At 35.6% G+C, this 18401-nt stretch overlaps 1 protein-coding gene across 1 annotated transcript in view; it reads left to right on the forward strand.

The window, feature by feature from the left end:
• Positions 1-18401, forward strand: part of LOC150089307 (uncharacterized) — a 40266-nt gene that overhangs the window by 12747 nt on the left and 9118 nt on the right. The window contains exon 3 of the mRNA XM_090389943.1: positions 5814-7404. Within this exon, the coding sequence (XP_090246069.1) occupies positions 5814-7404 (1591 nt within the window). The remainder of the gene's footprint in view (positions 1-5813; positions 7405-18401) is intronic.

Below are 18401 nucleotides of genomic sequence, written 5' to 3' on the forward strand. Positions count from 1 at the left end.
AAAACCTATCTGACCACCTGCCCCACATACGAAGAAGTTGCGCTGGTCAGCAGTGAGCAGATCATGGGGTATTCCTGATGCTGACAGTGGGCTGTGATCAACCGTCTACTGCAGTGGTGTCCAACTTATTCCTGTACAGGGACCATATTCAAAAATATTCAAAGTTAGAGTTATTTCGTGGGCCACACTGAGTGATTCGAGAAAAATTAGTGTGTTACATTTTCAATATCTCGTTACATGTAAAAGTAAAATTGAAAATATTCAAAAATTTTATTAAGTACAATACACAATTACATTTACTGAACAAAACATTAAATGAGAATTTTTTTTTTTAATAATTAACAAAATTTAAAATGCTGTTTTAGTTAACTTTCCGGGTGGGCTGTAGGTTGGACACTGCTGTGAATCAACTGTAAGCGCCCCATTCGAGAATTAGGAGACAGTGATTTTCTTTTACCTCAACAAATAATCATCTGTTGTTTCACGGAAGTGTGTTATCCACAGTTTTCCGTAAATTTTCTCTATCTCTGTTTACATGGTCACAGTACCTAAATATCCGAATGACACCAACATTTTGTACAGTTTCAAAAAATTCAAATTTAACTAGTTCAAAGAACTAGTGACAATATCGATGACGAGAAAAGGAAAATGAGGACAATGAAGGTATTAAACCTTCTAAATATGAAATGTTGGCATTTGGTGAAAATTAAGTTAGAAAATTGTCAATTAAGTTACAGTCAAATGAAAGAGATACAATTCGTGGATTTCAGGAATACCTAATTGAAAAGACGGTTTCGGAAGAATTGAAGCATTTGATGAACACTCTGAATATGATACCAATTTCATAAAGTGAATGTGAACGAGGATTTTCACAAATGAATCTGATCGTCAGCCCAACCAGAGCTTTGTTGTTGACAAAAACAATTGCTTCACTACCATTTCTTAAAATTGTAGGCCCACTGCTGATCTGCTTCGATCCAGCAAAATATGTCCATTCGTGGCTGCTTCGGAAATGTCATTCAGAAACCGACACAATAAGAAAAGAAGTTGGTATAGTGTGTCGGATGAGAACTTAATAAAAATTTGGAATATTCTACAAAAACTTTATTATGAAATTATTTTTTTACTTATTCTTTTTACTTATTTTACTTACATTTTACACATTTTGTTTATTTTTTTTATATACTTGAATAATAAATTTATGCTTAATAAACTATGTTAATATACTTAATTCTTTGTTCTTATTCCAAAAGACATTACTATTAAAGTACAATATCAGGAAAAAAAAATTTTTAGAATACTTTTCATATCCTTTTAATTTTCAATTTTTCCTGATAGTAAAGAATGAGTACCAGCACCTATGTTTTTTACAAAAAAGCACTGGTATATATATATACAGGCAGTTCTCGCTTTACGAGTTCCTGGGTTTACGAGTTTTTTTTTTTTTTTTTTCAAAGTATCACGTATCAACAAAATCGAAAATATGAACATTAATTGCAAAAAATTAATGTTAAACATTCATAAATACCGCATTTCAAACCACGTGCATAGCTATACAATACAGTGTACCCAGCTTTACGATATTAATCCATTCCAGAGACACCATCATATTGTAAAAATATTGTAATATGAACCCAGAATAATGAATTACCAAAAAACATTGTTTTTTGGTAATTCATTCCAAACCTTGGAATTTGAAATTTTCGCTATATAACTCTCTAAAAGGTCATTTTTATAGTGCAAATTGTATTAGTTACCAATTCAAATCACTAAAATGCACTACACTTTCATCGTTATCATATGTTCTGTTATAAGAACCAATTTTGAATGCCTTTGTGACATTTTTCTAAAGCACTTTTCTGGAGGTCACGATCATAAAACAATAAAAACAATTTGCACTTTCCAGTTTATTGGGCTTTTCTGTTACTGCAAGAATTATAAACGGGTAGTAAACTTGATGTTATTGCATTTGCAAAAATACCGATAGCTGGAATTGTGTGGTTTTTTTGCGTTATTATGGTGAAATGTGTTTCCCCTTTACTGAAATGTTCAGTCTATAAAAAACATAAATAAATTTTCAGACTTTTCTCTTCATTCCTATTTTTTTAAGCTTCATAAACTTGTTATTCCGCGCAAATCGTCTTAGTTGCAATTTGTGCGTTCCATTAAAAAATGCTTATGCATCTATTGAAATTTATAAAGAAAATAGATTATCTTGGAAACAAACACCTCTTGAAGCATTTCTGAAGAAGACGACTCCTTGTGCAACAAACCAACGAGTGCTGAGCCAATAATAAGAGATCAACGAATGTGCATTTAGTTGATGATGAAGAATTAACGTTCTTTAAAATTTATGAATCATAAATAATTTCCTTATTATTATAATTTGCTTGATTTTACAGGCTACATTTTAATTTCTTTGGATAAATCAATCATTGTTTAAACATAAACTAATTAGCTAACTAATTTCATTGTTGAAATGTAACTCCTATTTTTAACATTATGTCTATGGCAAGAGTGACCAACTTAATTTAGGATGTGATCTACTTTTTTTCTTCAAAATGTGCCGCAATCTACCATCTCAAGAATTTCATTGCACATGGTTAAAAAAGTTAATCAACACATACTGAAAAATGTTGTTTATAAATTTTAAAATTAAATACAATTTAGAATTCTTATTTTAAATTCACATGTATTTAAATTTTTAATTTATGTGAAGTTTGTGTCTTCATGTCATCTGCCAAGTTTTCAAAATTGGAGATATACTGTGATAAGAATCTTCTGTATGCAAGTCTGTAAGAGTAGATCGATTCTTCGTTTTTGTTTGTTTCAAATACGAAAAGGCCGATTCACATAGAGATGTGGAACCAAAACAGGAATTTAAAAGTTCAATTAATTTTTGTACATATTTGGGTACTTTTCTCGGCAGAAAGTATTTCCAAGTCTTTTTCCGATGATCTGGCTTTTAAGAAGTTATCGTTTTGCAATGTAATAATTTCATTTTCAAGTACTATTTTTTGCATGTGAAAAATCTCAGAGATTTTTTCTGCAATTTGTTTCGTATCTAAGTCGACATTAAATGGATAAGAAATATATTGAACAATGTCTTCAATTGTTTTAAAATCACTGAAACTGGTTTTAAAATCATCAACAACTTTCTCAATTTCAGAAACATATTTCTCACTATTAAATTCAAAAACAGGATATTTTTGCAAATGATCTTGCATATTTGCAAAGTGATCGAATTTTTTTTTTCTTTGAGAACTTTAGCCATTGCGAAAATTGATATTTATATGCAGAAATACTACTAATCATGTCACCCACATTTTTATTTTTTTTCCTTTTAATTCCAAATTTAGATCAATCTTTTGCTGGCTAACACTTGGTGGTGGATGATAAAGTGGTAACTCAAAAAATCTGGGAATTCATTTGGCACAATGCGATGAATCCATTAAGATTCCCCATCATTGCTTGAGCTTCATCTGTTGTTATTGATACGAGCTTAAATAGTAGTAATTTAAGTTTTTCAATAAAATTTTTGAACGCGTTAAATATATCAAGACCTCCAGTTCTTTCTTTTAACGAAACCATACCCAGCAGTTCTTCTCTAGTGGCAGAATCATCAAACACCATATGAATAAAAACGAGCAATTGAGCTGTATCACTGACGTCTGTAGATTCATCATTGTAAAGAAAAGGACACACAATTAGCAATATGAGCGCACAATTGTTCACTCACATTTTTACTCATTTTTTTGATGCGTCGCATCACAGTAATTCAAGATAATTGCAGATCTTGAAGAGCACTTTTCATTTCATTTTTGTTCTTGAAATTTTCAAAACGGGAATCTGTTATTTCTAAAAATGTGTCTTTGATGAATTGACCATCAGAAAATGGTTTGCATTTTTTTGCAAAACTGCTCACTTCAAATGATTCTGCAGTTACTGCTTTAGATTGTAAATGAAGAAATTTTGTTGTGCAAATAATCTAGATTTAAATTCTTTTAATTTATTTGTCTAAGGTCACTGTTAGGCGGAAAATCCTATTGGTATTTACCATGGAGTGCGTTTAAGTGCTTTTCTAAATTTCCTTTTTTGGGTATAGCCACGGAAGCATTGCAAATCAAACAACAACATTACAAAAAAGTACTCTAGTTCTCACTTGATGAAAATGATAGTTTCTTTTTTTCGTAGTATTCATTTTAAATCAAAGAGTATTAAATTAATGCATAAGTACTGTCCAATTATTAATATTAAGTAAGCTAAATAAGAATTCGACATATACACGATGCTCTCCACAATGTAAGTGCGTGAATTTTCACTAGACAAGCGTAGTCTAGTGAAAGACAAGACTGCGTGGCGACAAGAGTAGTCGTGTGGTTCAGAGGATTTGTAATAAGCTTATGCAGTACGGCGCATAGTAACAACATTTAGATTTGACTAGTCAATTTTTTATATATATTTAAAATTCGCCGTGATCGACCAAAATTAAAGCCGCGATCGACTTGTTGGCCACCCCTGGTCTATGGGATTTAATTCCTGCTTTACGAGCGCACGCTAGGAATGAATTAACTCGTAAAGTCGAGAACTACCTCTGTGTGTGTGTGTATATATATATATATATATATATATATATATATATATATATATATATATACATACATACATACCTACCTACCTACCTACCATTATATATATATATAATGGTGGATTCAGGGTAGGGGCTCTTGCCACCCCTGTCGTTTTTTGAAAAATATACACCAATTGTTTAAATTCCCTTTAGCTACAAAAAAAATTTTTTTTCTTTTGTAGCTGAAGTAGCTTTTTTTGTAGCTTTTTCATTAACATAGGATTTTATCTATTTTAGCATTGTGGCTCAGCTATTTTTAACTGATTACAGTTGGCAACACTGATGCTAATGTGATCGCGATTATAGTGGACAAAATGGCACCCCCCATCACAAATGATCCTCTCTTGTCATTTTTTTCTGGATCTGCCACTGTGTGTGTGTGTGTGTGTGTGTGTGTGTGTGTGTGTGTGTGTGTGTGTGTGTGTGTGAGACTTTCACATCCATTTATGCATACTTTATTCAATATATTAATACAAACGTGTGTGTGTGTGTGTGTACATACAGGGTGGGCCACAAGTAGGTATACAGTACTGATCGGGTCATGCTTAGTCTCTTAGGTGCTCAAAATGTCCTCCATCAACGCTGCAACATTTCTGGAACCTGTCCCCGACACTGTGACACACAGTAACACCTAGTTAAACAGAATTTGTGTTACTGTGTGTTACAATAACACATAAATTAACACACACCTGATCACTGTATACCTACAGTATTGATTGGGTATTTGGCCCTGTATATATATACAATATATATATATATATATATACAATATATATAATATTAAGGATAATATTATATTATCCTTAATATTATAGACATTATGGGTGCATTGCATGATTGCTTGCAACTGCATTGACTCATAAATATTATTTACATATTAGTTACAGTTACTGTCGTTTTAACTTTCTTTACTTTTTTATCAATAATTATATATATATATATATATATATTTTTTTTTTTTTTTTTTTTTTTGGCTCTTTTATGTAATAGAGCTACTGAGTAGCTGGTTTTTCCATTGTTGCCTGATTAATATGAATGGTTACCCATTATTAACAATCTTTTTTGCATATTAAACTCCAAGCAACTTTCTTTTTTTTTTGTGATTAACAAGCTTCTAAGAAATTTTATGTAAAGAATATATATAACAGTAACAAATGTTTTGTTTTAAAATTTATTTTTATAGATAACATGATCAATTGCAACTGTGAAGTTGAAGATTTTGCTGATTTCCTTGAGAACAAAATTCGGACATCCAAAGATTTTGTTGCAGACCCACCAGTATGTTCTCTTCCATCAGAGTTAAATGGAACTAAGCTAACTGAAGTGGACTTTATTCCCTTTTCGTGTTCAGCTCCAACACTTTGTGAGAGTCAAGCTTTATTAAGAAAACTATCTACCCTTCCACCAATCACCACTGTAACCCCCGAAGATATTAAAATTATGCTCATTAATTCCATATTCAAAGTGAGTGAGGATGGAGCAGGGGAACTCTGCATGGATTGGCAAGTGGAAGGTCTTAGACAGGGAGAGAACTACACTTGTAATATTTTTTATTCAGAAACGGCTGTGAAAAATGCATACCCTCCACTACCATTTGAATGTGACTTTGATGATAATGGAAAATGGAAAAATAACTGCATAACAATATTGGTGCTTCAGACAGGCCACTTATATGATTCCTGCTTATCTGTTTCAGATAGTTTTGTGACCTTAGCAGAAAACTGCTCTAATGCAGTTGCAGCAGTCAAAGAAACCACAACCACGGAACATTTTACCCCATCCTTGGAAATTACTACTTTTACTATGGTTATCCCTGTAATTTTTGTAGATATTAAAATTATGCTGATTAATTCCACATTTAAAATGAATGAGAATGAGGGAGGAAGACTGTGTGTAGGTTGGCAAGTGGAAGGTCTTGGATCTGGGCAAAACTATAGTTGTAATATATATTATTTGGAAAGAACTATGGGAGTTTTACCTCAGCCTGTTGTAACATTTGAATGTGATGAATCTGATAATGGAAAACAGAAATATAAGTGCACAGCAATAGCAGCACTTAAGGTAGGGCAGTTTTATGAGCCCTGCTTATCTGTTTCAAATCACAGCTTTGTAACATTAGCAGAAAACTGTTCTAGTGCAGTTGCTGCAATCAAAGAAACTCCAACTACAGATATTACAGAAAATATAACTTCACCTTTGGAAAATACTACATCTGCCACAATTACCCCTATAATTCTTGAGGATATTCAAATTTTGTTGATTAATTTCATGATTAAAGCAAATGAAAATGATGGAGGGGAACTATGCATGGATTGGAAAGTGGAAGGCCTTGCACATGGCCAAAACTATATTTGTAATATATATTCAGAAACAACTTTGGGAGTTAGACTTCTCCCTACAAAACCATTTGAATGCAACTCTTTTGATAATGGAAAATTGAGATATGACTGCATGACAATCACTGTACTAAAAATAGGGCAGTTTTATAAGGCCTGCTTATCTGTTTCAAATAGTATATATAGAACACAAGTGAGAAATTGCTCTAGTGTCTTTGCAGCATTTAAAGAAACCACACCAGCAGTATACAAAAAATCAGGTCATAATACACAAACTCCTACTGTTAATATCACCTTGCCATCCAGTAATCCAGCTACAGTATCTACTCTTTCTCCTGAAACTACATTCTCTTTTCCATATGCAGAAAAGTCTTATCAAACTACAAATACAGGGCACTTTCCTGTTGCTGTTTTAATTGGTTTATTAATTGTTATTTTGTTCATAATTCTAATTATTCTAATTCAATTTTTATTCCATCACAAAAAACCATCTGAAAAATACAATGTTTCAAAGGAAGAAAGGAAGCAAAATATAAATAAAAGATCTTCGTATTCTGTGACAGTAGAGAAAGAAAGCTGCAATAAAATTTAGCATCATGTAATTTGGAGAAAAGCATCTTCCAAACTTTGGATTTACATGCAGGTAAATCCATAATTATTTCCAAAGTTGATACGACTAATAAGAAGAATGCCCTTGTATATAGAAAAAATTTTCATGTGATATATTTTTGCATTTTAAAACTTCGTAAATGTAACTAATGTGTCTTTCTTTTACTTTAATTTTTTTTTTTTCCTTTTTATTTTGCAAAATTATAAATATGCTGTTTGTTATTTGGTTTTTAGGAGCATTGGCAACTAAGGCCATATTGCTCCGGGGATATGCGGTGGTCATTCCCTGACCTTTCCACATCCTCCGTATTTGGTGGTCACAGGCTTGAACGCCGGTCTAATCAAGAAGTGTGTGCTATGCACTGCTGCTCCTACCCACCTGTCTATGGAGGATTTTTTCATTTCATGATGTAAGGCATGCCTTACATCATGAAATTAAAAAATACAGGATATTCAGAAAGTCTTGTTATCCCCACTCAAAATTTATCTTGTGATAAATTTATCTTTTATCTGCCTTACTTATGCAACCTCCTAGCAGCAGTTGTTTGTTCCAGGTATGAAGAAGTCACATAAGCAGTAGCTGACTATTCCACTTACACCTGAAGGAAAGAGAGTGACAGATACATGTGTCCATGAAAGACTGCATACTGCTGAAATAATGAAAAGTGCAGAAAAATTTAAATGTAAGATTCAATAAGGCAGTGGTAGTAAAGAATAAAATATTTGGAAGAAGAAGAAACTGAAACCGGCTCAATTAAGGAGAGATCATGGTTAGGAAGATTGAGACACTTGAAACAGTGCAAGAAAGGATTGTTGAGCTGGGTAACTGGTTAAATTTGAAATTAGAGTACTGTGATGTTGAATAACATCACAGTTGGTGCCATATGCTGAAAAGCTCAACACTCAAGGTCTGGTTCAGTTCAAGGCCTCAAAAAGAGTTATCTGATAAAGAGATGGAGAAGACAAAACTAAGAATTTTGACAGTGATGGATTTCTACAAGCATTTGGAGGCAGTGAAAGAACTTTTAGATGAGTACATAAATGTAGTGAGCTCATTGTTGCTGCAATGAAGATTGGTAATTGGTGATTGCTGCAATGAAGATTACAGTAAAGAAAAAAGTTTTTTTTCCGGAAAGGAGGTCAAAACAGTAGGAAGAAACAAACTAAGATGCAATCAAATCTAGATTCCTTTTGCAAAAAGGATTATGCCTTATGTCCACAGCCCTTATCTTGATATGTAAACTGAGGGTGATTCATACTGCACAATGAAGACTGGTTTCCACTAACCTTTGTTACTGTAAGGATGGCCTCATTGGAAAGAGGAATCAAACTAGGATGCGATCAAATCTAGATTCCTTTTGCAAGAAGGAGGATTATGCCTTGAGGAATCCACAGCCCTCATCTTTTAGACATTCCTGGCATGTAGACTGAGGATGATTTACACTGTAAAAAATAATTAATATGCACATTATGAATTTCCCGGAACCCATTTTCATTATAATATGCGTTGCTTTGTATCTATTAGTTACTCATCTATCATGCTTTTACGGAACCAACTGAAGACAAATATCAAGGGCCCACTATATATCTTTCCTTTCACACTCTTGTTCCTTCTCTCATAGCTATAAAAAAGAAAAAGAAAAAACACATGGACTCAAATCAAGACTTCTGGCCCTCACTTTCAAGTCCATATCTGTGCATATGTTAGTCCCAAACATCATTTTGGAGTGGGAAAGGAGGTCATTCTGTTGCTGTACTTGTGGCCAAACAAATGTGTCAAGCACAAGGCATGATTAAGTACCTGTATCCATTTGTAATGTGATGGAGATATGGGCCAATCAGTTGTGCTGTCATTCTGTATCAGAGTCCCTTTTAGGTGATTTGTGAGATTTTTACTTGAAGTTGTGGATTACTTTTTGACCATTAATGGCTGTTATGCCTGTATACAAAGCTGTAAATGTGAAACATTGCATCATCTGATCAGATAATGTTTTCTAACAAACTTGATCTCTTCAAATCACAGTAGGAAACTGCCAGAAAACTCCATTCTCTTTCATCCTTCAAAATATAACTCCTGTACATAACGAGATTTGTATAATTTCAATTGTAAGTTCTTTAAAATTCATCAGTCTCATAACTTAACTGACTTGCCTTGTTGCTTCCTGTCTGACATATTTCTTTGAAAGCCTTATTGTACGCAAATGTTTCACACAATCCATTGTTTTTTTGCAAATCTCTGTTATGTTAGTCTACTCTGCTCCCACATTCCAAACAGAGCCAATTGTCAAAGGTTTTTGACTGCAGTTTTTAATTTTCTGTGACTTCAAGTTGTACATGTTCCTGTTGCATTCCTCCACCACTGCTGTACTGCTACCTATTACACCCCAAACTTTGTACCATGAGCCTATTTTAGCTCTTTTCTTCAGTAGTTAATCAAACTTAGCCATGGCAGGTCAGTCCAAAATGAAGAAATTTTGTTAAAATTCCATTGAATATGTTTTTCCTTTAAAAATAGCAAAATTGTAACAAACTTTTAAGATGTACTTAACCCTGCAGTTTTCCTTTTTTTTGCCATACAAATGTATGTATATATTGCATTGCTATGACCTGAAGGAATATCAGGTCATAGCAATGCAATATACCTACAGAGATAATTTGAAAAATAAACATAAAAAATTTATGTTATAAATAAACAAACACTTATTTTTAAAAAGCAAATATAAAAGTATTACAATTAAGTTTACAGTTATTACATTAAAAACATATTACTTTTGTTATCACAGTCTGAGGGACACACCACACACCTAATAAATCCACCTACTTAAGGTGTGTATTAAGCAAATGCAATGAAACATAGACCCAACCTGTCTTTCCCCCCCCACTGATGTTTTCACACAAAGTTTTCTGTCATTTTCAGTGTGGTGGATACATGATTAATCACTGACATGAATATTCAGTATTCTTGTTCTTAAAGTTTACAATTTTCTGGCCAAAATAACTCTGAACTCTGATAGTTTGGGATAAAACAAAGGAAATATATGACAGATGAAATGCTAGGATGCCACTTTTTAGTAAACTGACAGGAAGTTTCTATTCAAATAATGCAGATTTAAATGAATTGTGAGATTGGACTGTTATAAGAGCAGAAGGAAATGTATGTTATCATTTAATGACTGAATTTTTGGTTGTCAGAACTTAAGTGCTTAATCAGCTGCTGGAACTGAGTACAATCTTAATATAAATATCTTTACATAACAAAGTAAATCTTAAATTTAACATAAAAGTTTAATCTGTTCATCTTTCATGCTCCCAGATTGAATGTAACTTCTTGGCATATGCCATGAAGGGTATTTTTTTTACAGAACTGTGTATAATAAAAATCGTTTTATTTATTTATCTTGCTCACTTGTTACTCTTTTGTAGTTCTGGTACCAAGACGAAACTGCTTTTTTGGTAATCTTCTTATCAAAGATTTTTTTTTTAATACTTTTCACTATAAAATAGGCTTTTTTTTTTTTTGCAGCATTTTTTCTCCTTGAACTAGATAAATCCCTAGTAAATCCCTTTATATTATAATTTAATAGTGATATCATTATCCAGATCTTGTAAGAATGCTGCTATTTTGCACAAAATATTTTGTTCCACTCTGGATTTATTTCTGTCCATAATACAAATGCATTGTAAGTAATAGTGTCAAGTATATTATAAAATACAAGAGTTGGTCCATAAGTAATGCCTTTTTGGCTATAAAAGTATAAAGACAATAGATACAAAGTTGAAATTTATATAATTATTAAACAAATACTGGAAAGCATGTATACATTATTGTATATTCACCTTTATCAATATATTTTTGCCATCATTCTCTCTGACTCACACATACACTGTGGTAAAAGAATGGACCATTTTGTTGAGACCAGCCTGTCAATGTGTTTTTCAGTTCCTCAATTCGTAAATCACTGAAAAAGTGTTTTCCACGAAGATATATCCAATTAGAACAGGATATGATCTAGCCAAGGAGGATGTCTTTGTGTGTGCTAGATGCAGAGACTGTGAAGAAATTAGGTGCCAACTCAGTGTTCTGATGGGCATCTATGAGAGTTTGAGGTGTAGGGTAGATGCCTTCGAAGAAATTAATGAAGGGTCCATCAAGCACTCAGCTGCCCAACTCAATGCCAGAGCTTACTCCTGTGCATCAGGCAACACAGCAGCAATCTCCAAGGCAGAATGCGCTGGTCCCACCGAAAGTAGCTATTGTTGGTGACGCTATTGTCAAAGAGACAGGGAATATATTACGCAAAAAAGATAGGTGGAACAGGACCAAGGTATGTCTGCCAGGGGTAAAATTTGATGACTTTGTAGGGCAGATATATTTTAGGGGCACAAAAGTTGATATTGTTGTTCACGATCTTAAGAGTAAAAAATCTGCAGATTTACTTAACAAGTACAGGACAATGCTTAAAAAAAAGTCACGAGTTAGGGTTAAATTTGAAAGTGTCTGCAATCCTGCCCAGATATGATAGGAGGGAGTATGTGATGAGAGCCTTGTCAATCAATTTGGCCCTGCAGAGATTGTGGAGTAGAATTTTTTCCAGCATGGTCTGTGCTTGCTAACAAAAGAGACTGCTTCGGCGAAGGTAAAGAAAGCCTGCACGAGAACGACGAGAAACGTCGGATAACTTACGCGGAAAATTAGTTTGCCGATACGGCACTCTAGCGCTGCTCACTCGGTAAACAGACGGTAGGTGTTAACGGTCTGGAGCAAAGTCGAGAACGATATACTGATTGACAGGTAGGCGTGGCAAACGACGTGCTGATTGGTGCGCGAACACAACACACGATAACATCGGTTTAGTATCACTGTAGCAGCACTAATGGTAACTTGTCCTAATCGTACATGCCCTAATATTTACTGTAACGGTGAAAAAAGATCAGGTTACCTCGACTTGAATCCCATGGGAGCTTGAACCCCTCCCGAAGTGGAGGGGGTAACCTAACCTTTTTTCTTTAGAATCAGTCATATTTAGAAATACATTCATAAAAAAATAAATTTTTTTATGACCGTATTTTTATTTTCTCGTTCAATAATATGCCCTAATGGTGAAAATAGGTCAGGTTACCTCCACTTGAATCCCATGGGAGCTTGAACCTCTCCCGAAATGGAGGGGGAAACCTAACCTTTTTTCTTGAGAATCATGAGTGGACTAGCACATAAATTGTTTATTAATAAATCATTTCATTGTTTGCCACGCCTACCTGTCAATCAGTATATCGTTCTCGACTTTGCTCCAGTCCGATAACACCTACCGTCTCTTTACCGAGTGAGCAGCGCTAGAGTGCCGTATCGGCAAACTAATTTACCGCGTAAGTTATCCGACGTTTGTCGTCGTTCTCGTGCAGGCTTTCTTTACCCAAGCCACTGCTTCTACAGGGATGGGATACACTTAAATAGACAGGGCACAAGAATATTTGCTGATGCTATCAAGGCAGTGTTAGGTGGGTCGGAAAACTGCTAGCTTGGAGAGGGGGGAATTCACAGACTAAAAGATTAAGAGTAGCCATAGGCAGAGGCAAAAGTGATTCTTGAACTGCCTCTATTGTAATGAGCAGCAGCCTAGAGAGCAAGTTGCTGGGGATTTCATTGCAATTACTTTTACTCTTTCTTAAGTAATGGAGAAATCAATCAACAGCCAACTCTCAAACTACCTAGAAACCTTCCGTCTTATCAACGATCGTCAGTGTCGATCCGCTGGTGATATTCTGGCTTCTGTTACAAATTCAATAGAAAAGTTCGGTGAAACACCAGCAGTTGCTCTTGACATCTCAAAGGCTTTCGATTATATTTTTGGCATAATGGTCTTCTAAAGAAGCTTCCATCTTATGGTTTTCCAACTGTTTTTTGTAATTGGTTATCCAGTTTTCCCTCTGATCGCTCACTGAGGGTGATGGTAGATGGCTCACTGTCTTCTAACTTCTCCACTAATGCTGGTGTCCCCCAAGGTTCAGTTCTTTCCCCCATTCTTTTCCTCTTGTATATTAATGACCTTCTTCGATTGACCAGAAATCCTATCCATAGCTTTGCTGATGATAGCACATTGCATTGCATACCACTTTTCATTTTGAGAAACCTTGCCCTGCTCAATCAGCTTCAACTTCTCGAATATCCTCTACCAATTCCTTAAATGCTGAGCTCCAGGTAATTTTCCAGTGAGGCAAAGACAACTTACTTGATTTCAATCCTTCTAAAACTCACTCCTGTCTTACCCCAGAGCCTCACATCTGGTGAGTATGGGCTTGGCACACACCCAGGGTCCTGAGCTGGATATCATCATTCTTGGTGATTCCCTTTTGACTCTCTCTCTCTCTCAAGTAGCTCAGGGAATTTTTTTTTTTTTGGCTGATGCACCATAAGCCTCAGGCTTCCTTGCACTATATAGCTAGTAATAATAATAATAATAATCTCGCAAAAAGGATTCTTCTGCTCCTATGCTTATCTTTGGTGACACTCCGATTTCTAGGCAAGCTGATGTATCTCTTTTGGGGATTACCCTGACTCTAATCTCTTTTTGGCACAAGCACATTACAAATATTGCTTCCTCTGCATCTAAAAAACTTGGTTTTCTCTCTAATTCTCGGCATTACTTTTCTTCCAAACAGCTGTTCACTCTGTACAAACCGCAAATCTGCCCTACCATGGAATATTTTTCCCACATCTGGGGCAGTACCCGAAAAACCTCTCAGGCTTCTTCTAGATTCCATTCCGAAGAGTGCAGTTAGGTTAATTAATGAGTCATCTCTAACAGAGTCTCTCCAATCTCTGTCTCATAGACGTACTGTTTCTGCTACATGCCTTTTCTACAGATACTTCCACGAGCACTGTTCTTCTGAATTGGCTTCTATAATTCCCGCTCTCTCTTTCAAAACAGTCCGAACACGTGCCACCACCAGCCAACATTCATTTACTGTCCAACTTCAAACTCACAGAACCAACTTTTCGTCTTCCTTGTTTATTCATTCAACTGCCGTTTTCTGGAACAACCTTCCTTCATATGTATTTCCTGAAAATTACAGTCTACAGAAGTTCAAGTCTGATGTCTACAAATATCTTTTCTTTTCAATCAACCTCCAACCCAAGCACGGTACTAAGTACTATAGGTTCTAATACCTCTCGTGTTTGGGGTTTTCATAAAAAAAAAAAAAAAAAAAGAAAAAAAAAAAAGACAGGTTGCCAGAGCAGGTCATTGGGTATTGTCATTGATATACAGGAATTTTGCCAGCAGGGAAAAGGAGGTGATTATTCCTTTGTATAAATTTTACCAAGTTACCATATACAGTTAACATTATTAATTAATACATATAAGTTGATAATAGATAGGGAAGGAAGTTATATAACGAAACTCGGAGATGATACTCGATACTGAAAAAAAAAATAATAAAAAAATATATATATATACATATAAGGTGATATAGTTGTACACTTTGGCACTAATGATATAAAGAGTAAGAGACTAGCAGAATTACTTAACAAGTACAGGTCACAGTTGAAAAAAAACCGTGAATTAGGGTTGAATTTCAAAGTGTCTGCAATTCTGCCCAGACACGATAGGAGGGAGTATATGATGAGAGCCTTGTAGATTAATTTGGCCCTAGAAAGATTGTGCAAGGCTCAAGGGGTAGAATTTTTTTTAGCCTGGACTGTACTTGTTAACAGGAGAGACTGCTTGTACAGGGATGGGATACACTTAAATCGAAAGGGTGCAAGAATATTTGATGATGCTATCGAGGCAGTGTAAGGTGGGTGGGAAAACTGCTAGCTTGGGGGGATACAAAGACTAATAGATTAACAGTAGCCACTGGCAGAGGTGAAAGTGATTCTTGCACTGCTTCTATTGGAATGAGCAGAAGCCTGAAAAACAAGATGAAGGATATTTCAGAGACTGCTGGGAGTCATTGCGGTACAAGTAAACACATGGGTTGTGTTAGGGTAGCTAAGAATAGAAACAGGTGCATGCATACTTGCGTGTACAACAATGCTAGGAGTTTAGTAAATAAATTTGATGAATTTGAGATATTGCTCAAAACATCAAAGGCAGATATTGTTGGGATATCAGAGACGTGGTGTCACACAGATATAAGGAAGCAGAACTGGAATTTGGAGAGTACAACGTCTACAGAAAGGATAGGAAGGGAGGAGGGGTTATGCTATTAGTTAAGAAACACATAAAATCCAAGGAAGTGAAGCCAGTCGACATCGCTGGACAGTGCAGTGTCGAGTCAGTTTGGTGTGACGTAAGCATTGGGAGATCAAAATTGAGAGTAGGAGTGTACTATAGGCCTAATGACTCTGATGAGTATAATAAGAAACTGTGCAGGGAAATAGAGTGGGCCAGTAAATAAGAGAATCTTATAATGGGGGATTTTAATTTCCCAGATATTGACTGGAATTTGGGGGCTGGTCACTCACGCACTAGCAAGGCTTTTGTGGATTTATTGGATGATTGTTTTCTACATCAGCATGTTCGGGAGGCAACTAGAGTGAGTAATACTCTTGATTTGATTATCAGTAGTGATTCTTCATGCATTAAGAATCTGCAGATAAATGAACCACTAGGTGGCAGTGATCACAGTGTGCTGAAGTGGGATTTACTCAAAGAGGTAACTACCATTAGGGGTAAAGGGAAGGGTTATTGCTTTCGTAAAGGTGACTACAATGGTCTGAGACAGTATTTAAATTCTATACAGTGGGACCAACTGATGATGTCACCAACAGCAAATTCAAAATGGGAAGCATTCAAAGAACTTACCTTGGACGCTACTAGGCTTTACATACCAACTTAGAAATATTGTTCAAGGTATTGTTTAGGCCTAAATGGATGTCAGATGAACTAATGAGACATATGGCAAAGAAGAAAAATGCATAGGATACATACAATTTAACACGTGACACAGAAGCCTATGATAGATACAAGTTGATCTGTAACCAAGTTACAAAGGAGGTTAGGCAGGCGAAGGCAGATTACGAGAAATCTTTGGCAAGGGATGCAAAGAAAAACAGCAAAGAGTTCTTTACTTATTTAAACTCTAGAAGGAGGGGGATGAATCAGATTGGTCCACTTGATATCGATGGTTCAACAGTTGATGATCCTGCTCAGGTAGCTAACAAACTAAATGAATATTTTGCATCGGCATTCACACATGAGGAGTTATTCAGCGAGGGGAATGCCAGAGGTGTATTCAACTCTGGCAGTAAGCTAGAGAATCTTGTAATAACTGAGAGTAAAGTGGAGGAGAAATTGTTGAAGATAAACGCAAGAAAGGCACCTGGGGTGGATGGGATCTATCCAGTTATATTAAAGGAGGCAGCAAAGGAAGTAAGCAAACCCTTAGCCACATTTATGAGAGCTTCCTTGGACTCAGGGGAGGTACCCACAGACTGGAGATGTGCAAATGTGACCACAATTCACAAAGCAGGATCAAAGGCTGACACAAGTAATTATAGACCTGTGAGTTTAACTTCTGTTCCCAGAAAATTAATTGAGGCACTGGTTAAAGAAGCACTGCAAGATCATCATCTAGACAAGACTTCAGTTATTGCTCGGACATAGCATGGTTTTGTTAAGGGGAAGTCTTGCCTGACCAATTTGATTTATTACTATGATACAGTCACAAAAGAACTGGATACAGGGAATAACTTTGATATAATATACTTCGATCTTAGAAAGCCTTTTGATACTGTTGCACATGGAAGACTGCTGCACAAATTGGAGCAGTGTGGCATTGGAGGCAAATTGCTGCTATGGATAAAGGGATGGTTGAGGGAGAGAAGACAGAGAGTGGTAATCAATGGACACTGCTCATCGTGGACTAATGTTATTAGTGGAGTCCCTCAGGGCTCAGTGTTGGGTACATTATTGTTTACTGTATTTATAAATGACATTGATGATGGTATATCAAGCTTAATGTTCAAGTTTGCAGACGATATGAAGGTTGGCAGGGTTGTCAAGGATACTACTGACAATATGCTGCTGCAACAGGATCTGGAAAGGTTGAGCAGATGGGCTGAGAGGAGGCAAATGAATTTTAACATTGACAAATGTAAAGTACTACGTATGGGAAACAGCAACGTATCAACTCTGTGGTACTACACTGACAGTGGTAGAGAATGAAAGGGACCTGGGGGTGGTTGTGCAGGCAGATATGAAGTTCTCTGAGCAGTGCAGATGGGCTGCAAGAGTAGCTCATGGTGTATTGTCAATGATATATAGGAAGTTTTCTAGCAGGGATAAGGAAGTGATTATTCTCTTGTATAAGGCAGTGGTCAGGCCACACCTAGAATATTGTATACAGGTCTGGAGGCTTCATTTCAAGGAGTATGTAGAGCTGCTGGAATGAGTACGGAGAAGGGCAACAAGATCAGTGAATGGAACAAAGGAGTGCTCTTACAAAGAAAGGCTTAAGTTTTGCAAATTAGTGTCTTGAGACTAGGCACCAGCGAGGTGATCTGATAGAGGTGTATAAAGCCTTGATTGGTTTGAGCATGCTCAGTGCTGATGGGATTCTTCCTCTTGCTCAGAATAATCACGAGAGGGTATAAATTCAAATTGAAGAAAGACAGATGTAGGATAGATGTGCGGAAATTTGCCTTTAGCCAGCGGGTGGTTGGTTGGTGGAACAGACTTCCATCCCTTGTCGTTGAAGTTGATAGCCTAAAATTTGGCTGATGCTGCATAAGCTTGCTTCCTTGCATCATATGCTAATGCTAATATATATATAGTGTTATAACTGCATTGGGATATAAGTTTAGGGTTATAATTTTGTATTGAAAT

This window comes from Mastigoproctus giganteus, chromosome 2 (genome assembly GCF_048544385.1).
Source record: "Mastigoproctus giganteus isolate SK-2022 chromosome 2, ASM4854438v1, whole genome shotgun sequence".
Taxonomy (NCBI): domain Eukaryota; kingdom Metazoa; phylum Arthropoda; class Arachnida; order Uropygi; family Thelyphonidae; genus Mastigoproctus; species Mastigoproctus giganteus.